At 43.0% G+C, this 24119-nt stretch overlaps 1 protein-coding gene across 3 annotated transcripts in view; it reads left to right on the forward strand.

The window, feature by feature from the left end:
- The window catches only part of LOC133973733 (exostosin-1), a 129896-nt gene that overhangs the window by 93789 nt on the left and 11988 nt on the right, over positions 1-24119 (forward strand). For all 3 annotated transcript variants that reach the window (XM_062411757.1, XM_062411759.1, XM_062411758.1), the window contains 6 exons: positions 9036-9129; positions 11862-11969; positions 15421-15540; positions 18416-18548; positions 21069-21187; positions 21792-21887. In XM_062411757.1, the coding sequence (XP_062267741.1) occupies positions 9036-9129; positions 11862-11969; positions 15421-15540; positions 18416-18548; positions 21069-21187; positions 21792-21887 (670 nt within the window). The remainder of the gene's footprint in view (positions 1-9035; positions 9130-11861; positions 11970-15420; positions 15541-18415; positions 18549-21068; positions 21188-21791; positions 21888-24119) is intronic.

The raw sequence follows: 24119 nt of genomic DNA on the forward strand, positions 1-24119 counted from the left end.
GAGGGTGCTAATGGTTCCTCACAGCACACACACACACACACACACTCACTCCCCCTCTGTGTGTGTGTTTGTGTGTGTGTGTGTGTAGCAACCCTGGAAACACTAACCTGCTTTGAGTTCAACAACTATCATCAATTTTAACAATGCTTTAGTTGTTACGGGCAAATATTGTGTATATTATATCATAAGATGTGTTGTCAATGAATATTATTTCTAGTATCAACATTTTCCGAACTGCAGATATGTTAATTAACCACATCACGTAAAAAAGGAAAAGGTAATCAGTTCTGAATAACATTTCCTACAAAACACATATTTACTGTTCCTGAATCTTAACAACCTGCTTGTTTAGGTATTCTCCATAACAACAGATCCGGGGTCAACATTTCAGTAAAATGCCCACAAGCTTTTACTTTTACAATATTTTGTTCCCGTATTCTAATTCACAAGTAAATCATATACATAAAGAATCTCCTCAGCTGTCAATCACGACATCTCACCTCCTTTAACAGCTTCAAATAACCAATTAAAACCAAAATAACACTTTAACAAACATCAATGAGATACTTAATACTACTGTCATCATCTAAATAGAAAACTTAACTTGATGTGTAATGTGACTTTTGGATTTGTTCCATCCACTAACATGGAGGAGCTGGGGTTTATGACCTCTCCTGTAGCCAGCCACCAGGGGGCGATCAATATGCTTTGGCTTCACTTTTGGGCAGATGCCATGTCGACCATCTTTATATGCTGTTTTTAATCTCAAGGAAATTGCAATTATCTCTCACATAACACACACACAAGATAACAAACACACAATAAAATCCACCTGTGAATTGGAACCTTCCTCCGATCACCTGCTGATCTGTGCTAGAAAGAAACAGAAGAACCAAATGAAGACACATTGTTTGCAGCTTGTTGTTTCCCGTCTTTGCAGCGACCTTCTGTCGGGGGTGTCGTGGGAGCAGGAGGAAGTCCACCCTGAGAAGTCACAGCTGATTGGCTAACAGGCGAAAAGCTCTTTACCCGTTTTGTGCAGGAATGTTTTCCCGGTGACACCATCTCCTGGAACCAGATTGGATTCCACTAAATTCTCTTTAGAGTTACCCCCCCCGAGCCCAAATCGTGTCGTTGTTGTGTCGGCTGCTGCTCCGCTAAATTAAAAACAGAAAGTTCCGACTGAGGTCGATGGAAATGACGAGAAGAGAAGAGAGATCAGAGTCGAAGTCTCTGCAACCTTAGAAACAATAAGTAGTAAAAATGAAAAGAAATAATGAGGCTGTTTATGCTTAAAACTACAATCTCTAATAACCTTTAATAATAAAAACAGCCAGAGTTTACAACAGCTCTGTGGAGACTGAATTAACTGCCTTTAATATTTCATTAAGAACTCAACGTCACATAACTGAGATCATTTTAACTGCAGATACATTCAGGCTATAAAAGAAAATACAAACATAAAGAAAGTATGTTTTGTCATTTTTATAGTAATAATGATAATAATAGTTTGAAATTGTGTTATTATCCTTAAACATGTGTGGTGGTTTATTTTGAATCACATGTATTATAAATCATAACTGAATGAAATGTTTGCATTAATCATTTTTTTCAGTGCCTTTAGCAATAGCAGCCACGTTGCTCCACTGTTTATTTCCTTAATTAACTCCGTAGTATGACTAATTACCATAGTTCTCTTTAAAATAATAATAATAAACATTATTTATACAGCACCTTTCACATAGATACAAGGTGCTTTCCAGGTTAAAATTAAAATAATGAAGGCAAACAACAGCCAGCAGTTAAAAAGCAAACAATAATAAACAACAAATAGAAGCAGTGTGACAGCTACAGAAATAACCAGCGTGTGAGCGGCTGCAGCGTCACAGTCCTTCAGCACCTGGCTCTGTGAGTCGGTTTGAAGCTGTTTAAAAACTCATCAAAGCGTCAGCAAACTACTTAGGCCACCATCAAAGAGTGTGTGTGCGAGTGTGTGTGTGTTTGTGTGTCGTAATGGGCTCCTGCTTTCTGCCACAGTTGTTTTACAAATGCGTGCGCCCTCTTTAGTGCAGAGGCGTGCTCGTGCATTTCAAAGCGCCGCCCTTCTCTCCAGCCTGCGGTCGGTAAATCTCATCATTTAGGGACCAGGCGGAAAAAAAGTGTTCTTTGCTTTAATGGCTCTAATGCTGCAGACAGTGGGAAGAAGAAGAAGAAGTGGGCGTTTGGTCGAGTGGACGGAGAATCAGTAACGCAGAGGTTCGTCTTTACAAAGAAACAAAAGCTGCTTTCAGATGTGCACTGAACTCTGGAGAAGCTGGAAGGTTTAAGTTTCTTCAAAGACTTCCATACATTCCATTTCTAAAATAACGACAAGTATTTTCATATTTCTTTTGAAAAAGCGGTCGTGGAGTTTATTTCTGACTTATTTGTTCTTGCCTGGGAGGAACTTTATAAAGATGGACGTAGACACCAGGTGCGGCAGGGACCCCGATTTGGAAGTTCCGAAACAACCGAAACGTGTGTTCGGTTAATAATAGACAGATTCTTCTTAATCTCCATGAAAAGCTCTAAACACTTATGTGTGGGATTGTTGGGCCTTGATCTGAGTTGTGCTGTCTTTTGATCGACATTCTAGTTCCTGTGTGTATTTTCCTGGAAACAGTGGAATCATCCAGAAAGTGAATACAAGCTGACGACAGATATCGAAAGCAGAGCAGACGGGGTGGGGGTGGGGGGCAGCAGAGGGGGAAATCAAACTTTGCCTCCAACTCGTGTGAACCTCCTCCACGCTGGGGATTCCTGTCCTTGACATTCGGTGGCGTCGCTTTTAACCTCGGTCTCCAAACAACAGCAGGTCTCTGGGAGCTGAGGCCAGGCCGAGGGCGGGAGCTCGGAGTCTCAGAGGAGGTTTCCTCAAAGTTTACGTTACACCGCGGCCGCTTTGAAGGGAGAACCCTGTTATTACAGAGGTCTGCTCCCGTCAAGCTCCATTAAAATACCTGAGATAGATGGCACCGCCTCACAGGGACACCTCCCCTTCAAGTGTGTGAGAGAGAGAGAGAGAGAGAGAGAGAATCGTTTTCATGTTTTTTGCTTTGTAGGTTTGTCTTTGAGACGGAGGGAACTTTCCATATTTATCTGTGTGTCTGTTTGTGTGTGTGTGTGTGTGTGTGTGTGTGTGTGTCTGTGCGTAAACACCGCAGCTGAAACTGTTCACTAAGTGACATGAAACACATGCAGGTCTCTGGGCCGGTATTAAAGCTAAATGCTGTCGACTGGTCTGTGACACACACACACTCACACACACACACGCACATGGTTTAAATATAAATGCTGAAAATAGATTGAACCTCAAAGTTTAACATCTTGTTCAAATCTTTAGTAACTCATCTTAGTTACTTAAGCTACAGCAATCCTCTTTATAACAACAAGAGGGATGGGATGCACCGATTCTACTTTTTCCTTAAGTACAAATTCCAATTTTACATATCAGCATCATTTAAATTCACCTGTGAAACCAAAACATGAGCTGAAAGATGTTAAATTAACAATTTAACTCTTTGTTTGTCACTGACAGTCACAAGAGCAACGCAAAAATTCACATACTCTTTTTATTAGAGTAGTTTTAAGTTTAACAATTTAAAGATAATTACCCCAACACAAGCTGAGGTGTTTTAAATGATAATTTATCTTCTCAGATCTACATCACACAGACACACACAGACACGCACAGAAGCCTCCAGCCTCGTTCCACATCTCGTCCTCTACTTGTGCGACTCCCTTTTTTTTTTTTTACAATTTATCAAACCACTTTCTCTAGTTTCTGCCTCGTTTATGTTTTCGCTCCGAGGTGCAGGAGCAGGAGGCGGCTGTTTCCCGGAGAGGCGCGACATGGCAGCAAATGTAATGTGACTGTACATTGTTGCCTCAGTGCATAGACACACACACACACAGACACACACCCACACACTGTGACACATCATGTAGCTGCACAGATCTTTAGGGACTGAAGAAGAAAGTCATGATTGAGTTTATAAATCTGCTTTCACATCTTCCCACAGCTGATGTTAGAGGGAGATTTAAGATCAGAGATTTTCTTTGCTTCATTTTCACTCTGATCTGTTGGAGTTGAGTCTTGATTGATTCTCTTTGCTGTGATATCGAGGCCTATGGAGCCTAATGGGATCAGTGGACAAACGTTATTGCCGTTTGTGCGACTAACAACCTCTGTTACCTTCTTGACCTCTGACCCAGGCTCTGCAGGTTGGATAAAACACAAAGTTAGAGATCTTTTATGATTTTGCATATCATTGTGACTGTGGCAGAACAAACAGTTTACAGTACAGATGTAGAATTGGACTTCTGGGCAGGTATGCTCTCCACTGAGTATCTTTTCTATTCCCCGTTTCTACTTCTGAGCCAAACACAAGCTCTGAGTGCCACAGGGATCAGTCAATATCGACCTTTCCTTTCCTGTAAAGACGCATAAATGAATTAATAGCGTGGTAATAATACCAGACCGCACTCCAGCAGTGGGAGTGAGGAGAGTGAACCGAGCGCTGTGTGGTTAAAGACCTCGGTGCCTGATTGTCTGAGCAGATTAGAGCTTCCTCCAGATCCTCTTCCTCTCCCGGCTCCATGCACATTCGGGTGTGATGCTCTTTTTGTGCTGCTGTTGTAAAGATAACGTTTCCCGGTGTCGGGTTCAAGCCGTACAGTTAATTCTCCGTCGTCATAAATTGCACAAGTGGGCAAGTCTCTCGCTCGCTGTTTCACGAACAGAAATTGTTTGTTTGCTCTTCAAGGACGTATCCGTGTCTGCGCTTCATAATTAATGGATCCACACCGGGTGCATGTGAGGCCTCACTCGCACTCAACAACTACACCTGCAGGAACCACCAGTCCCTGTGTAAGACAAGCCTCCGGTTCCTCTCTGCCTCCGGGTGCACGGGAGCTGCAGCAGTGAGGCGCCCGTTTGCTGTGATTACCTGTGATGCCATTTATACTTTAAATAGTCCGACGCGTTTAAAGTGATGAATGTTGTGGAGCCTGCGATCCCAGGACTTACAGTAGAGTCAGATAAATGTGCTGCTTAAAACTCCACCGGGTTCAGACTCAGCTTTAGTGGGACTGCTGGTGAGGATTCTGCCTCCACCACAGCCTCCATGCAGCTCAGCGCTGTATGAAGTGTTACATCTATACATGTAAATCTGATATATGAAGCATGTGTTATATATGAAGCATGTGTTATGCTGCTGCTCCATCATGTTGAAAGGGGCCGGTCGAGGTGGTCTTTGCAGGAGGAGAACCATTACTTGCTGGTAATTATCGCAAAACCTAATTTAGTTTAAAACCACCTCCTTCACGCCAGAGCAAACATCTGTCTTTAAACTTCTGATTCAGTTTATGATCATATTTCAATGCCTCTTCCAGATGCTTCTTATTTAACACCAATCTAAAACTACACAAACATTATTTGTGCCGAGTTGTGTTGGAGCTTTGCCTCCTGTACCAGTGTAAAATTCAGTTTTATGGATTTGATCTTGTCTTCAGTTTTATATATATATATATATAAACCACATCTCAGGGTGGACTCTGTGAGGCCTCATATTGATCCATCACCCCTGAAACTATTTAGTGTTTTCTGCCGAGAGAACCCTTTAACTTTATCGCCGACAACACTCTCCCCTTTGTTTTTCAGCTAAAATGTTGTGAGTGATTCTCTGTGGCACATATTGATTTTTCATTCCCTCGCACCGAGTATTATCCAGCTCTTAACCTCGCTCCTGTCTGTCCCTCTGTCTCTCTCTCAAGCAGCCGCAGGGGAAGAACACATGGTCCAAATATTGCCTCACACTTATACTGTATTTACTTTATATATTATATTAATCTAAAAGGACAGATTTTTAATTCCGAAGCATATTTGCTGTTGAAACAAAAATGTAATCCTGTTTTCTTTATCTTGGATTATATAACGATCGGTGCTTGTGTGCTCATGCAGCATAATCACATGTAGAAATAACACAATGCTGGTGATAACATTATGCATAAATACATTTAGACCCATAAAGGGATCAGGGAAATGGATGTAAAAATAGAAAAAGCTTCACTCAGACCTGTGCTTAAACAAACATACAGTGAATTGCTGTGTGAGCACCAGGCCCCCTGCAGGCAGAGGTGAGCAGTGCGCTGGAACGCCGCTCCACTTCCTGAAGCAGGTGGATGAGGTGAAGCATAGTGATGGATTAATGAGTCGAGAGAATGTGATCCGAGAGGATCAGGCTGCCTGTGAGGCTAATGCCAAGTGCTCCTCACTTCACATATACCTCTCCTCTACAGTTCACACCTATATTTAGATTTTCTGAGGAAATATTGACCAGAGAACAGAAGGTGTGTCCTGGTTCAGGGGCCACGTCTTAGCAGAGGAGGTGGTCTATGTGGCCCACAGGGTAAGGGTTAGGTAAGGACGGTCTGGTCTACAGAGGATTTCCTTGATAAGCGTCAACAGGTCTCCCCACCCATTGAAGCCTTTGTTTCTTGGGGACGCTTTTGTCTGCCACACTTAAAAGAGCCTTCACGATGCTGTGATGCAGTCAGACTTGAGATGCAGCCTCTGAATCGGGCCGGAGATCAAGATGACCTCAAAAGACAGAGTGATGAAACATTTGAGTAAAAACTCCTCATCCCTGGAGATGTGAATCTCCGGAGACCCAGTTCCCATCGGTGAAACTTGTCTCTGACTTTTGGACCCTTCAAATGCTGCCTCTGAAGGATGCAGCTGAAAATAACCTGGTTCAAGAGGTTTACTCCTGCAGCATCTTTCATTCTATTGTGTCAACTACACTCTAACAAAGTGCTTATCTAGGTCAGCGTCTTGTCGTTCCTCCTCAGTCTCCAGCTCCTCTGGAGGAGTCCTGAGATTCCCTCCAGAAAGTTAGAGTCTCTCTCTGGTTCTTCTCTCGCAGCTCATCGAGATCTCTGCCTCCAAACCTCCAAATGTTGCAGAGAGGATTTGAGGAGCATTTTCTGAATGACCTCAATTCTTCTGCAAAGGAAACTAGATAATAAAGATCGAGGAACAATCGTTTACATTAAATCTGCAGCAGTATATATATCTAATATCTTTTTATGGCCGTGTTTTTAAATAGACCAGCTATGTCTCTACAGGATTGTTAATTATCCTAATTACACCGTGAAGTGTGATAGATTAAGGTCATTGTATTTATTTTTCCAGGCAAACTTGTAAGAGCAGAGAACAGAATCAAAAAAGCCGACTCCTCTGCTTCCAAGCGAGAAGCTGAGGCTGCTCCCTGCATCGTAGGTGTGGGGGAGCATCTGCTGCCAGGTCACGTCTCGACCGGGGGGGGGGGGGGGGGGGGGGGGGGGACTCGTGCTCCTGGAGCTGCAGGAGCCACAGCCCCTGAAAGAATCCCTGAGCGGTCACCACACACAGGAAGCCCACCTCCCCAGTGACAACCAGCAGACAGGACCTGGCTGCTCCACCTCATATTTCACCAGATTAAACAAACAAACCTCAAATTATAAATCAATGAAGTCTTAATGGTGCCTGTGTGAAAGAAGGTGAAGCCGCAGCAGCGACAACACAATCAACAAGTCGTGCAGGAATTAAACCGAGGTCGCAGGGAATAAGATTTAATTATTAAACTGTCAAACAGAGTGTGTTTGGTGAAGTGAGATTCAGGTGTAGTCAAACTGTTGCACTTGTTCCATCTTCAGCTGTGTAGAGCTGTCTCCGTCTGTCAGAGCAGCTCACAGTGACCTTGTCTCTCGGCGACAAACTGGACACCTGACATCTGATTTAGCTCTCACAGCAACACAATCACACACACACAATCACACAGACACACACCACACAGACAAAATGTGCAGTGACTGTAAGCGATATGCCAGACACTCTCTCATCATGAAGACTTATCATACATACACAGTACAGGGGCAGGCTTTTCAGGCAGGTACACACACACACACACACACACACACACAAACACACACACACACACACACACACACACACACACACACACACACACACACACACAAGGTGTCTGACAGTTGATCCCCAGACAGATTAGGCTTCAATCTAAAATCTCCTCAGGCCAGCCCTGAGATCATGTGTACACACACTCTCCCTCTTTCATTCTCTCTCTCTCTCTCTCTCTCTCTCTCTCTCTCTCTCTCTCTCTCTCTCACACACACACACAGCTTTAAAGTTTCCGACTGACAGAAGTGACCTGCAAGTTGAACAACTTTGAGGAAAGACTCAATATTTTGAGAAAATCTGTAATTACCGCTCAGTTTCTTTGACGTGGTTGTGGCTCACATTTCAAAATCCATTGTAAAATCTGTAAATCAAAGCTAATTACTCTCACCTGACGGACAACACACACACACACACACACACACACACACACACACACACACACACCAGGTCAATAGTTTTCCAGTAGAACCTAAACTGAAGTAAACCCTTCGTGTGGGATTCTCTCCTCACGTGTGTCAGTCAGATGAAATGTGCAGCAGGCAGCTGTGCATTGATTTCCATTACCTTTCATTATGAATCGTGTTTCTGTTTGATTTGCAGGAGCGAACATTTCATGAAAGAGATTAGAGTTCTCGTAAAAAGTCTTGGAAGGCCGTTTAGGAGATTGTTGTTTGAAAAAGACGAGAAACCGAGGATGAAAACTGTGTCGACCTTTTTGTCTCCAGGAAAAAAGGTTTTCACCTCCTCCAGAGCTCATGAGAGTTCCCCTGGAGGTTTAATCATCCTCTCCCTCTCTCTCTCTCTCTCCTCCTGTCGTTCTCTCTTATTTCTCTTGATTAGTTTTGTCGGCTCTTTTCTCCTGAAGGTTCCTCTCAGTGTTAATTTTCTCTTGTGGCCCGTTAGACAGAGTTTAACGTTGAAAACATTGAGTCTCTTGCAACGAAGCCCTCTCCTCTTTCTTTTCTACGCTTTCTTCTTATCTTCTTCTCTTATTTATTCTAACCCCTTCTTCTTTCAATCTGTTTTTGTGTAGGTTCGACTACCAGGAGCTGCTCCATAACTCCAGCTTCTGCCTGGTGCCTCGGGGCCGGCGCCTGGGATCCTTTCGCTTCCTGGAGGCTCTGCAGGTACAGTAGCTTTCTGCTTGTATCCAGGATTTCACTTGGGTTTTTTCCAGGTATTTATTGAGAATATTATATGTTGATGAATACATTTTGCAACGTAATGGGCGTAGATAGAAAGAAATACTTCATTCAATGTACTGGAATCTGGACCTGCACATCATGACAGTAAAGGAAGTTGAATCACTAAAGGTCAGCAAAGACAAAAAATAATCCAAATCGCATAAACTCTGTCTCCTCCTTGTTAGTAGATGGGACATGGACCAAACTGAAAAAGTCCACATTTAATATATTCTACTCAAAGATGGTTTCTGTCGATCCAGGTAGTTATTTCATGAGACTGGGTGAAAGATAATGATCGACAGCTCAGACCTGTTGTGATTGGTCGCCCTTGTGTGTCAGCGGGATGTGACACCCCCCCCATCTCGGCACCACGATGGCGACGGCACGGACTCGTCTCCAAATGACGTCCACAGAAGACATGAAAGTGCACGATGGACAAAATGATCAGACGAGCCTTCCACTTGTTTTCCACTTGTACGAACTTCCAGTGAGGATATTGTCGGGATCCCTGTCGCCGGCTGTAGCTTCACTGTTGTGCTCGTGATTACTGCTAAAGGCTGATCAGACCGCCCGTGGAGCTCCAGCTGGGCTCGACAAGGAATCCACCAGCTCCTCTGTGTCCTCTCACCAACAGCTGATCTTATTACTATTGACAATCTGTCCCCCCGCAGAAAAGGTTTCTGCAGATTCACCACAGGGAGGAGGAACGCTGCTGCACGTCTTCAGATCACAGATGTGTTCTTTCATTAGCACCTCCTTTCCATGTGTCTCTCTGTTGACTTGACATTAAGTGACACACTCGCCTGCGGCTGCGGCTCTTCTTCTGCTTGTTACTCCTTCACTTCCTTAGAACATATTCAATCCAAGACAGACGGGAAGAATAAATTGGTTCAACACGAGTCCAGGAATCATCCAGAGTATTTGCAACAAGTAGTTCTAACCGTGTCTTCTCAGAGGCCTGGAATTCTTAAATAGTTTTGAAAACAAGCATCAAATTGAGCCACAAACTGGGAACATTTTCATACTGGTTTTATATTAAAGAAACAAACAAGACATAAACTTTGCCAACTTCTCTCCATCCAAATAATTATCACTCTTTCCAAAAGTAACGTCTCTGTATTGGTTGAACGTTCTGTTTTCCAAAGGTCTACAAATCATCAAAATTCCGAGGAGAGAAAAGAAAAGAGAGTGATGGAGGACGGAGGCATGGAGGAATAGAAAAAAGAGAGAAAGTCATCCCACAAAGCCGAACTAATCAAAGCAGAGAGAATTTGCTTAGACCGGTCGCTGATCAGGCACTCGGCGTTTTGTGAATCTCCTCTAATCTCTCGGCTTCACTTGATTGAGAATCCAGTCGAACTTGAACTTTAAATGAAAAATACCAGACGTATTGAGTTGGTCTGGTTTTCATTCTGCAGCTACTTCACACGGCGTGTAGGAGTCATGGAATGTTTTATATCAATGTGGAGCCATAACCCCCCCCCCCCCCCCCCCCCCCCCGTGACAGCCTGGACTCTGACGCACATCTGGACTGGGAAGAGAATAAGTAACATTCATAAGGAGAATAAAACGTTCATAGTTTACCATTCACGATATAGATTATATAGTTGGCACCAGTAGAGTGTATAAGGACATTATGTGGTTTTATTTCTAAATATCTATGGCAGCTTTAGAATCTCTATATGTGAAATATTTTTATCTTATATCTCATACATATATGAAACTTTAAATTAACATTAACATTTACATGTTATTAAGTCGTATATAATGAATTTGTGCATGTTTGTGGAAATACTTTCACTCGTGTTGGAAATGAATAACTTATATATAATCCTACATAATCATATATAATTTTAAACAGCAACAAATGAGGTGTTGTGCTGGAACATTAATAAAATCTATAAATAACTCTCGCTGTTCACTAGTGTAAGCTTTTAATTTGATTTTAATTTATCTTTGTGTCATCGACTCAATGCACAACCTTCATTGGTTTTCAATAAAACCTGTGTTTTAACAGGAAACAAGCTTTAGTTAATCTCAAATACAATAAATTTAATCTAAGAGACATTAAAAATGAGAAGTGAAGGAAATTATCCAGAAAACAAAGTATTTCCCCTTTAAACAGTTGAATTATTCTCAATCTTCTTGGAGAACAGTTTAAAGATCTTCATAATAAAAAGAGTTAACAGCACAGTGAGAAAAACAGATCCTGATGATTTCAATTATATGAATGAATCCTGTGAATATTGATGCATTCGGGGGAAATAAATAAAAACACTGTTGTTTTTCTCCATGAGATTTTTTTGGCGTTTTGCTTCTGAAAAACCTGGAACACGTTGAAAGTGTCTCACCTGGAAAACGTCCAACAGGACAAATCCCTCAGTGAAGGAGAAGCTTCTCATTAGAGGAATTTCTCTTTTGCTTTCAAGCTGTGAAAACTTGTGAATAGTTTGAATGAACTTTGAGTCTTTTATTGAGACGTAAATGTGTTCAGATGGAGGCTCGTCCTTCAATATGCAACAATATATACTGACTTATCATTAATCTGTGGATTCAGGGGATTCATTAGAGTTGTAAGTTGAATAAACACTGATTCAACTCCAGTCCCCTAAAAAGAAGGATTTCCTGTCATTCTGACGCTTCCTTCTCTCGTCTCCTCGTCCCTCTCGGCTCAGGCGGCCTGCATCCCGGTGATCCTGAGTAACGGCTGGGAGCTGCCCTTCTCTGAAGTGATCGACTGGAGGAAAGCCGCTGTACTGGGAGATGAGAGGCTCCTCCTACAGGTAAACAGGGATTGTCCCATCACACAGGCACAGCAGGTGGAGTCAAACCTTCCTCACACTTTACAGCATAAAGCATCAACAGATGGATGTGAGCCCTTCCAGCAGGAGGCCAATTCAGGGACTGTCAATGTTTGATTGATTGATTGATTGATTGATTGATTGATGTATGACTCAGATTGTCCCTTTTAAAAGTTTTAAATTGAACCAATCAAGACCCTTGTTCTAAGAGATGAATTATTGCAAACTCTTCTGCTTGTCTTTCGTTACACTATAAATACACTAAAACAACTGACTCACACTGGAGGCTCTTAAACAAACCGCGTGAGGAGCAGAACAGGTTTCGATAAAAAAACTTGACTTTATTTAAATATGGATGTTTTCTGAGAAACTGGGCCAAACTCCCGTCACAAGTGGGACCTGTCAGCGTGTCACCAGCACCCAGGGGAGCGGGGGGGGGGGGGGGGGGATTTAATTGCAGCAACGCAGCTTTTTATTCAGTTTGTATTCTGACATGACAGCTGTGATATTCAGAGTCACTCACACCTCCGACGAGAAGTATTTTTATCCGGGACGGATTATTTCTAAAACCGGATCACCTTCTGTTGCCTCTAATTACAGCAGCAGGACCGAGCTCGTGATATTTACCTTCTCTAATTACTCTGTGTTATCATGCAGGCACCTGGGTGACCTTTGACCCCACCTGGACGTGTGTGTGTGTGGAGGGTCTGTGCCCGTGTTTAATTAACATGTGCCTGGTTCCTCGTCAGGCTTCAATCAGCACCTCGAATATGATGATAATGAGATTTTCGTCTGTAAATCTCACAACAACACAATAAAAAAAAAGTGATAAAAACTAAAATAAAGCAGCGTTTTCCCTAATTACACATCACGGAGACACACTAATGTCATCTGAGTTTTGGTTAAGTGCGTCTAAAGCATGTTAATTGGCTGTAACACGTGTGAAGCAAGTGTCCAGTGTGTTGACAGCAGAAATTCTGAGGTTGAGCAAAACAAGGATCTCTCCTGTAAGTTTGTTTTGATGCAGACGTGTGAAGAATTAAATAAAGGACATTTCAGGGATAAAAACACAAAAGCTTTCAGGATTAAACCTGACATTTATAGAATCAAACACACTTCATGGTGTTTGTGCAACACACTCTGTCTGGCCTGTGTCTGAATGTCACACGATGTGAACCCACAGGAAGGTTTTCGTGTCTTCAGTCTTTTCCCGGATTGTTTCCTCTGGTCCCTTAACGCCACTTGTAGCGTAACAGGAAATAAAACAGTGGAAGCACGGACATGAAGGATTGAATCAGGGAAGTGAAGTTGTCTTTCGTGTGGTTTCTCAAATTCTGTTGTCGGGAAACTAGACACGAAACAAATCTCTGAATGAAATGAGAGCAGAAAATCTAGAGCCAGTTTGACCACTAGGGGGCACCAGGTGCAGAAATGAGCTCAATACCAAATCGCGACACTTCTCATATCCTGATCATTAGAAGCACGATTCCACTTTCCTTATTGTTCTCTACCTGTTCTCCTATGGCGACCGTCTCACGTCTCCTCTTCAGAAAGTGCAGATGTTCTGCTCCTGCTGTGCTGAGACACCAGGAGCAGGGCCGAGGGTGTGTCAGAGTAGACTCATTTCAACTCAGGTTGTGTTGCACTGTCACTCAAACAACTGGGAAAAGAAGCCATTAAATCCATTTTAAGGAAACGCTTCAGTCATTGGTTGGTGAAGAGATTCTTGGTTCTTTTCCTCTTTGTCGCTTGTTTTCCGCGGTGACACACATTCAGACTCTGTGTTCAGCTCCGAACCCCCCCGCTGAGAGACTTGAATCTCATTACTTTCAATTACATCACCGGGAACTGCAATACCTGGCTGTTCAATATGGAGAGTTTCTTTTCGACCCCGTGGAGAGAAGACACACACTCACACACACAGACACACACACACGTACCCTGCTGAGAAACATAAACACTATTAGAGTCAATGGAGGGGAAGAGAGTTGAGCTGATTTAATTGGTGTTGTTTATATTCCACCTCAGAGAGCTGACGTCAGCCGCACAACAAACCTGCTGCTCGCTTTAGATTGGCTGTTTTCACAAAACTGTCAAATTACCTTGCTTGTTTGTGAAAATTAAATAAAAATACACTGAAGTGTGGTTGAAAATCGAGTTTGAAAATTAATATACCAATTAGAACCATGCTTTTATTTTTTTATCCTTAAATTGATGCATATTCAGTGTCTTATTTTGGCCATTGGAGCGTCTGTGTGTTTCTACATGTGGCAACAAGACCAAAAATGTGTTAATAACAAATGTATTAATTATTTAAAAAAAATGAAAATATCAAAGATCTGAGGATTTAAACATGTTTTCTATAATAAACAGTGATTTCCAGTCCCGGTGGACTCCTTTACTCGCCAGAGGGTTTGTCGAGCAGCTCAGAGAAACTCAGAGAAAAAGCACGATTTTGAATTAGAGATTATTTTTTATCCAACTACATATCTGAGGTTAGGGTGAAAATATGGACACAAATATAAATATATATATTGCATCAACAAACTGTTGTCCCTGAACACCTCGACATCTGCTGCTGATAAGGAGGGGGAGGGGGGGTCTGTTAAGAGAGCGAGGTTGGAACTGATCGTTAAAGCAGAGGATGTCAGAGTAAACACAAAACTCCTAAGATAGGAGAACTTGACGGCTCAGTTAAACCAACGCAAAGTGTCCGTGGTGCCTCCAGTTTATTTCCAAAGTTTGTACGAATTAAATATTCGGTTCCTGAGGCGAAGCAAGTTTCTGCGTGAACTTTAACCCGAGATATTCACTTCGCCTTTTGCATATTTTGTTCACACTTACGCAGAGAAATCAATGTTAAAAATTTGTGAAATTGCAGAATAACCTCCGATCTGGCAACGTTACAGAAAGTGATGATTAATTCCCAGATTCCCTTCAAAACTTTACGGGTTATTTTATGGCCCATTCCACAAGTTTTTGTGTAACCCTGCTGACAAACAAACAATTTTGTACAATAGAAAGTTTTAGATAATAAACCAGTTAAAAATCTGATCTGGCTGTGGGAGCATGTCCCATAAAACCCTTTTGGAATCCACCCCTCAAAGACATTCCTGGATGTTAACCAGTTGCAAACCTTTCTTAAAGCCACTCGATGGAATCCAGCGTGAGGAGTGAAGGGAAAGTGAAAGACGACGGACAGAGTGAGATGTGGGAGTAAAGGAGTCTTGAAGGGGGGGAAGAATCTCCTCTTATCTTCTCTGCATGTCCACAGAATTACCTCAGCTTCTTCCACCTGTCTGCCAGATACACACACACACACACACACACACACGAACACACACACACTCTCATCCTCGCACTCAACATTGTTTAAAATCTAACTTAATCTATCTCCCTGTCGTTTGCCTGCCTCTCTCTCTTCTTCCTCCAGGTTCCCTCCATCACTCGGTCCGTGGGCCGTGACAGGATCCTGGCTCTCCGTCAGCAGACCCAGTTCCTCTGGGACGCCTACTTCTCCTCTGTGGCTAAAATCGTCTCAACTACTCTGGAGGTAAGCCTGCAAAAAAGAAAAGAGGTCGTAATGGGATTTTTTTGGATTTAGTTTTGTCAGGAGAGTTTCTTTTAATCAATCAAATCTCTTGTTCTGTACTGTACTCGGCCGCAGGCCCTGCTTCAGCTCCCAGAGAGAAACTTTCACAAGAACTCGGGCTCCAGTTGTTGGTTTTATACTTTTTGACCTTTCTGAATCGAGTGCTTCTCGTCCTTTTCCAGCGATGTTCTGTTTTGTTTTCATACATTTATAAACAGCTCCTGACACCAGCCACAGAGCCGAGCTCCACTGAAGGAAGTGGAGCCTCAAGGACGCCCTCAAAATTGTGTTCTCGCTTTTTACAGAAGTGCATTTTTCCGCCTCAGTCAGCAGATAAGTTTCAGATGTAGTCGCTAAACATTGTGAGAATGGGTTTGTACTGTAACCTCCTATTTCCCGATATGTCCTATTGTCTCAGCAGCAGAAAATAAATCCAAACAAGTTGCAAAAAAATATAATCAGGAAAATGAAATGTAAATGTCCAAAGTCTGAAAGTCAGATTGAAGAGGATGAGACAAAGTGAACAGGTTTTCACTCCACACGCCCCTGGAAATACAACACAACTCTAAGTATTATAAATATAAACAAACCTCGTACAGTCGTCATCTCATTTTCACAAACAAAGCTGCGAGGCTCCAGTCTGAAGGAGCTCGCTGTGATTAGTACAAACATGGTCATTTTTTATGAGATTAGATAGAAACCATGCAGTAAAAACTAAATCCACAAATGGGGATGATAAAGCAGCATCGTTTCTATTATCGATTTCTACTTGGGGGGGGGGGGGTAGCTGAGAAATCTATCCACACAACAAGGACGTGTTATCATACCTCATATCTGTAAAAGGCTGTGGGCCTCACGATTGTGTAATATGCTGCAGGAGAATCCATCAAGTGACTATTATTATAAATTATTGCAGCTTTAATTATTGTGCTTTGTGTATTTCTTCAGGGAAAAGACAAAGAATGTTAATGTTTTGCTAATTGAGACACTTTACTAATAATTCAAAAGTTCTATCTCATCTTCTCAGATTATGAAATATAATAGAAGGCCATAATAAATACAAGAAAAGAGGAATTGATGCACACAAGGATTTGAAATATGTTTTTTTATTATCGCGTACAGTCTGGAACCGTCTTGATTCATGATCAGAATGTGAGGCAGTGAAGGAGAAGTGTGAAGGAGGTCGTGAGGTCTGGCCACCCTCGGGTTACAGAGGCTGCACAATGTGTGTGTGTGCGGGTGGGTGTGTGTCTGTGTGTGTCTGTCTGTGTGTGTGTGTGCCCGCTCCCGGCACTAGAAAGCTAGAGGTCGGCCCATTAAGTGACCTCTGCGGCTGAGGAGAAGAAAATGGCTCCTCTCGTTTGTTGTTGCTTCACTTCCTCGCAGCCTTGATTCAGTCCTCAGGGACGACTGCAGCTCTGAGCGTAGACACAGACGATGGTAATCCTCTTCATCATCATCAGCAGCATCCTCCTCATCATCACTAATCATCAGAACAACTACCATAATCTTTATTAGTACACAAACATTGCGTCTTAAATCAACCTACTCTTGACTTCCTGTTTATCTGGGATTATAATTAGTAAGGCTTTTCTTTCTGTAACTGTAAATTTGACCTGCAGTCTTTTTCTTATGATGAAATAACTGTGATTGTATATTTCTCAGTAACGACAATGAATCAGAAAACATCCGTCTCAAGGTTGAATATTGTTTTCTAACTTCAGCTTTAAGCTTCAAACCAGACAAAGTCGAGCCGTGGCAGCAGAACTCCGGAGTGTATTGGGAAAAGGATTTGTAATATGAAGGTGTTATACTTAGCAAACTAAAGCAATCTGACTTATAGAGAATATTAACGGACTCATCCTCGGAAAATCCTGATGACATTATTTATCTTCACCTTCAAGTTCAGGTTAAACAAACATTTCTCCGACCGCAGCATTTCCTTTCCCCTGAAGTCGCTGCACAAGCGGCACCGGGGGGGGGGGGGGGGGGGCGCAGCCAAATGCCCGGTGCCAGCGGGGGATGAAATTAGACTGAGGCCGTATGCAGCCCGGCCAGATGTGCCAGACACCCTGAGCCAGCACGCCACCGGGCTAAACGGGGGAAATGAGGCGTTGTTGATAACTGGGGTGTCAGGAGGTGTGTGGGTGGATCTTTGTGTGTCTGTGCTGGTGTGTGCGTATGATTGTACTTACTTCTGGTGGATATCAAATATAATCACAAATAATTGAGTCATTCGTTCTGTTTCTTTTAAATCTTCATACCTTCACAATAAAAATCAATACATTTGAAAACACGGGAATATATTTTGAATTAAAGAATAATTTCACCATTTTCTATGTCAATCTCTTTTCCTTTTAATCAGTGTTGGCAACATGAAAACAATAATGGAAGCGACAAACCTTGAAACACTCATATTCACACTCTGGTGCTCATGCTTATCTATATGCTGACTGTTTTTACAGCTTGAAAACACGTCTGTATCACAGAGTAAATAAAGCTGTCGCACCTTTGGAAAGTCTTCTGGGGTTAATCAGACCGACACCTGAAACCAGTGCTCGAACTGGGGACACGTGCAGAGAACTGGGAATAAATCAGAGCCAAAGAAATGAACAAAACTGAAGTGACGTTTGTGAACTTTCCCCTTCACTCAGTCAGGGACCTCCGTGTTCATCCCCACACACAGAGGGTGTCTGGCACCTTCTATCCCTTACAACGCAGATTTTGTATTTGTGTTGTTCTGAAATCATTTTGTATTCAAACCATGACACAAAACTTGCTTTTGACCCCTTCTGTTTTGACTTTTTGTCGTTTCCTTATCTCCTTCCTCATCCAGATCATCCAGGACCGCGTGGTCTCCCACGTGTCTAGAAACCAGTTGCTGTGGAATTCCCTCCCCGGTGGTCTCTATGCACTGCCCCAGTACTCAACAGACCCTGCCCAGTTCCCTTTTTACTATGCCATCCTGGGTGAGTACTGAAATGAAGACATGACGAGTTTGGCCACACTTTCATTTGGTTCTAGAAGAAACGTTTATTAAAGCATAGATGGTAAAGACTCGGATCTGCAACTGAAAGAAAGAAACGGACGTTGCTGGAGTTTAATTTTTCTCAGAATTGGTTCCAGGGCATCGGGTCAGACTTTGACAAACCAGTGGGAGAAAGGAAAGAAAAAGAAATGGCGTCAGGTTCGAGGTGTCAGGCCACAAATTCCCCTGTTTTCTCCTCATCTTTCATTCCTGTCGTGTTGATTCACTGCTCTTGCCAGAGTCGATCAATATATGATGCCTTTCTCCTTATTTATGTTAATTTAGGTGACACCTGATATGCGGTATGAATGGTGATGGAGCAAACAGAAAACCGCAGGCAGGGAGTCAAGGGAAAGCAGCCTGGAGTGTGTGTATCTGTACGCGTGGGTGTGTAGATGAATGCATACTGACCAGAGTGATTCTCAGCAGATTGAGGCTGTAAATCAGATCAATGTTTGTGCTTCTCGGAGGGATGTGGACTCAGGTGTCAGGAGAAAACTGCAGCTGCCCCCTGCAGAGCTGCTCTCAGGGAATCAGTTGTTGTCAGTGCTGTGAGTCTCACTCTGCCTCATTCACATAACTTTAGATGGCAAAGCAGCTTCAGCCTGGTAGCCTGAAAAATATAAAAAAGTTTGACCGAGCACTCAGACATCGTGGCCTCAGCAGCTGGAGGAAAGCCCAGAGCTGAGTTTGTCTTCAAGTTGTACGGTTGAACTGTGGAGAAAGTGAATAAAATGAGAAGAATCATTTATTATAAACAGGTTTTCTGCCAAAACCCAGTAAAAAGAATTAGACATTAAGTTTTAGATTTGCTCATTCGCCCGTCCCGCTCTGAACGCGACATGTCAAGAACACCTCCAGGGAATTATCTTCACATTTGGTGCAGATGTTCATTTGGACTCAGGAATGAACTGATTCGATTTTGGTGGTCAAAAGTCACAGTTACATCACAACACACATTTTCCCTTAGTTATTGCATTGTCTTAAGAAAGTCTCCTTTGAAATTTGATCCAAATGTTAATAGAATTATTAAAGATTCATTCTGGCTCAATAGAATCTGAATTTATTTGTTTTATATTTGAAAAGGACGAGGTAGTCTGAGTCTGTGTCTCTCTCCGTGGTCCTGAAACACTCGGCTTGTTTATCTCTCTGTTTGTGGTGCTGAAACTTTCCAACCAGTGTCTCTCTCCATGGTGCTGAAACATCTGACGCATTCCAACTCCCTCCACCTCCGTGTGTGTATCCGCTGAGATAAACCAACACAATTCAACACAAGATGACCGCACACTGATAAGTTTATATCCACTACTGAGTTCCTAAAGACTTCGTCAGGAGGAATGTGATAAACTTGAATCCTTTAGAATATCTTTATGCTTTTTAAAATGTGTCAATGCAACGATAGTGAAGGCAACTCCTCAAGAACCAAGGTGGCACAGCCTGTTCCAAGAGAGCGCGGTGGAAACAGAAGGCCGGAGCTTATTCCTGTGACCCCACAAGGGCAGAGCTCGTGCTTCCATAAATACGCTGAGCCCACCTGAGATGTCTGGTCAGGGGGCCCGGTGTCAGGGAGATGGATCGAGCTACACTAAAGAGCACTCTGGCTCCACTTATCCACGAGGATGCTTATTCCCCTATTCCCATACCCGCCCCAACACATGGTGGGTGTGGGGGATGTTCCTGCATTCCTGGTTCTGAACACAACCTGTGTGTCTGTATGTTGTTGGAATATCTGCCCTCATTTACTCGAGTCTTCTCATAACGTGTTAATCACATAAGTCTCATACTGATTTATATTCACATGCTCTTTGTGTCTTTACATTGAAAGCTACAAGGTGAACGCATTCATTTATTATGGAATTGAAAACGTGTGCAAATATTCCAGCTGCCGGAGCCGACGCTCCATAATACAGATGCATTTCCTTGGCACAAGTTGCCTCGGGGGGAATCACTTCCCCGGCTCTATTTACTCATTGTACTCGCATGCTGGGGATCATTTATCCAAGGTAGTAATTTAAAGTTTGGTTCTGCTTCTCGACTTCTCGTTTTTATCCTGTTTGCTTCATTTGTTCTCCTCGGGTAAAAAAAAAAAAATGCAAAGAATAAAAGTAACTAACAAGAGCTGGTTTGTTTTACAAGTGGCTGGAAAAGGGAATAACTCATTAAGAGGTTCTAAATCAGCCCAGTTCAGCATTCACTAAAAGAGACACTCATGGAGGAGAGTGTTCACTCTTGTGTTAGACATGTTTACTCATGTTCAGTCATGTGAAGCCGGAGTGGAGACGCTGTCAGGAAGATGGATGACGGGTGCAGCGCGGAGCACTCGCTGTCCAGTTAACCGTGATGGAGCTTTATGGGGAAGTACATCTGCACAACTCTGTGTTAAAAAAACTAAATACACTTCGGCCATGACAACTGTTTCCTGTGTGTGTCTGTGTGTATGTGTGTGTGTGTGTGTGTGCAGGTAAGAGCCCGCAGCAGCAGTTCACAGCTGTGATCCACTCTGTGACTCCTCTGCAGTCCCAGATCTCCCCTGTGGTGAAGCTCATCATCGCTGTAGCCAAGTCCAAGTTCTGTGCACAGGTGGGAAGCGTCTCCGTCCTTTCCTGTGACCAGGTGCTTCGTGCAACACGGGAGACTCACACACAGTGTTGGATTGTCATGATGTAGTAAATTATAGTCTCTCTGCAAGTTCTTTAACCTCTAAAAGCAAGTTCTTAAATGTCAATGAGGTACTTTTACTTCAGTAGGGCTAATGTTTCTGCTTCCTCTCCGTCTTGTGCTTCTGCTTCCCCTCCATCCTCCTCATTCTCACTTGTCCTTCTTCCCTTTTCTTTTATTTGTCTTTGTGGTGTTAATATTTGAAGAGGATGTGCAGCCCCTCCTCTGATATAAAAGGTTATTAGAGCCACTGCTGGGAAGAAAAATAGATTTTAAGGGTAAAATTGATAATAATATAATGAGCAAACAGTTGGGGTGAAAAGTCCGACTGTGCTTTTCCATGAGGGAGATTCTGTTGGACTCACGTTTAATTGGTGGAACTTTGATATTTGATTCGACACGACAGACTTTTCGCTTCCTCTGACATTTATGTCTTCATTCTGTTTGAAGATCAGAAAAACCTCCACAGGCCCGAGTGCTCTACACAAACTCACGCTTCCTTCCTGTGCTGCTCTCTCTCCTGCAGATTGTGCTTCTGTGGAACTGTGACAAGCCTTTACCTCCTCGGAACAAGTGGCCCTCCACCAGCGTGCCTCTCACTGTCATAGAAGGGCAGACCAAGGTAAAGTGGCTGTTTGCATCCGTTGTAGAAGTCAGAGTACGTCTGCAGTTAATTGGTTTCTGTCGTTTTGGGTCGTTCCTATCATGTTTGTTTGTCTGTGATGATGTGAAAACTGAGTAAAAAGCTGAGCCGGACTCGATCCTGTGGCTCCACTCCACCGTCGTCCAAGTGCAAATGTCACCAACCAGGTTTCTACTGATGGGAAATAGAAAAAAACACACACACGCTGATTCCTCTCGTGAAAAACCTTGTGAACAAAGCAGCTGATGAAACCTGAGGTTGATACAGACGTGTTCTGGAGGAAATGTTGTTTCCTGTGGTAATTCACTTCTAATGGATGATGTTTCCTCTTCGGACTGAGGCCTCGTGAGTTCTGATCGTTTATTAGCGTCAAGCCGAGAGTGTGACTTTGTTGGTGTTGTTTGGTTCACATAAACACACACAGACACAGACACACACACACACGACATTTAAACTGTTTCATAAAAGGGAGGAAATAGTCTCATGTTTTTCATTTAACTCGTTTTCACATCGATTTAAATAATTGAGTTTCAATCCTAAAAATACACTAGAACACAATAACTGCCCCCCCCTCTCTCTCTCTCTCTCTCTCTCTCCCCTTTCTCTCTCTCTCTCTCTCTCTTTCTCACCCCCCCCCCCCCTCTCATCCAGATCCTTTGTCATCTAATTGCCTCTGTTTGTTTTCGTGTAAATGTTTCCCCCTTGAAACACAACAACATTTCCACTGGCGACAATAAACAGCATCTCTGAGGCAACGTGCACGTGTGTGTATGTGTGTGTATGTTTGTGTGTATGTGTGTGTGTCAGGTTCGCATCAGCATCTATGGTGGTATAATTAGTCATGTGGTGTATTGTCACGCAGCCCAGGCAGATGCTCTTCAGTGTGTTTGTTTAAGTGCTGGCCGTGTGTGCTGCCACGACAATAACACACAGAAAGTGAGTTGTGTGCGTTGATGGAGCAGTAACCTGCTGCTGGTTGTGCGTCTGCTCTGTAATGCTGAGTGGAGACCGCCCATCAGCAGGCCTGTACTTCACTGTGTTGGACTTCTCTCTCATGAACAGCTGCAAACTTTACGTTACAACTTCTGCACAACATCATGATTTAATATGTCAACAAGTCCTCATACACAAAGAAAAGCACTTTCTCTTTCTGTCCCTGAATTAAAAGACTCCTGGATGTAAGTGAGATATATCTATTGTGTTCATTTGATCCTTTTTTCCTCATTCAAACAGATGTGTTTACACAGAATGTGAATCCAGTTTCCGGCCAAATAACTGTAAACTTATACATTTTTCCGTATATATTATAAATTGGATTTTTCAGAAGGAGGAATCTGGCTCCTTGTTGCTCTAACCAGAGTCCTGCTTGCTAAGCGTTTATGACTCAGCCATCAATATTATAAGTAGTGATCCATGGACTTGCCCGGTGGTGTCAACTACATCTCACCTTCATCAATCACCTCCCAGGATTGGATGTATCGCCCCCCCACCACCCTGGAATTTCATATTGATAAATTAATCTTCAGCATCGATCCGGACTCCTTAGCTATGCATTTAAATTATACCAAAGGAGCATATAAGGGAAGAGATTAAAGGTCAAGTAGGAGCTGATGTTGAGAGTCTGATTGAGCAGAAGGTCGGGGGGGCTGACGTACGGCTGAATTGTTGTCCTTTAAAATATCCTTTAGTCTGTTGTTCTGTTTTGTAACCGACTGGAGGTCGTCAAACTTCATCCCGTCAGTGTCAGTGAATCCTGCAGACGTGTAGAACAGATTTATTTAAGAATATTTTAAAGATCTCAGTTATTTTCAGTCTTTTTTTGTCTCATAAAATATTTGTTTACACTTAAAGCTGCTGGCTTACACACCAAATCAAATGTTTGAGAAGAAGCAGGTAGCTGCCCATGTGATGGCTCTGCAGATACCCCCGACTTTCAATTGACTCTTCAATGCAGAACCATGTGGGTTCATCTAAAGCCAGAGCGGGGGTCTCCCCTCGAGGTAGCAGGAGTCATGGTGGATATAAAGAGAGAGAGAGAGAGAGGGAATGGGTGGACGGAGAGCAACAAAGATAAGGTTTCAGACCATTGAACTGCCACTGATCCCACTGGCATCTAATCTGTGTCTGGAGGCAGAGAAGCATTGACACCAGCCGGAGGGGGGAGGTGTGGTGGGGTGAGTGGGGGGGGAGTGGGGGGGAGTGGGGGTGAGT

The sequence above is a fragment of the Platichthys flesus genome, chromosome 18 (genome assembly GCF_949316205.1).
Source record: "Platichthys flesus chromosome 18, fPlaFle2.1, whole genome shotgun sequence".
Taxonomy (NCBI): Eukaryota; Metazoa; Chordata; class Actinopteri; order Pleuronectiformes; family Pleuronectidae; genus Platichthys; species Platichthys flesus.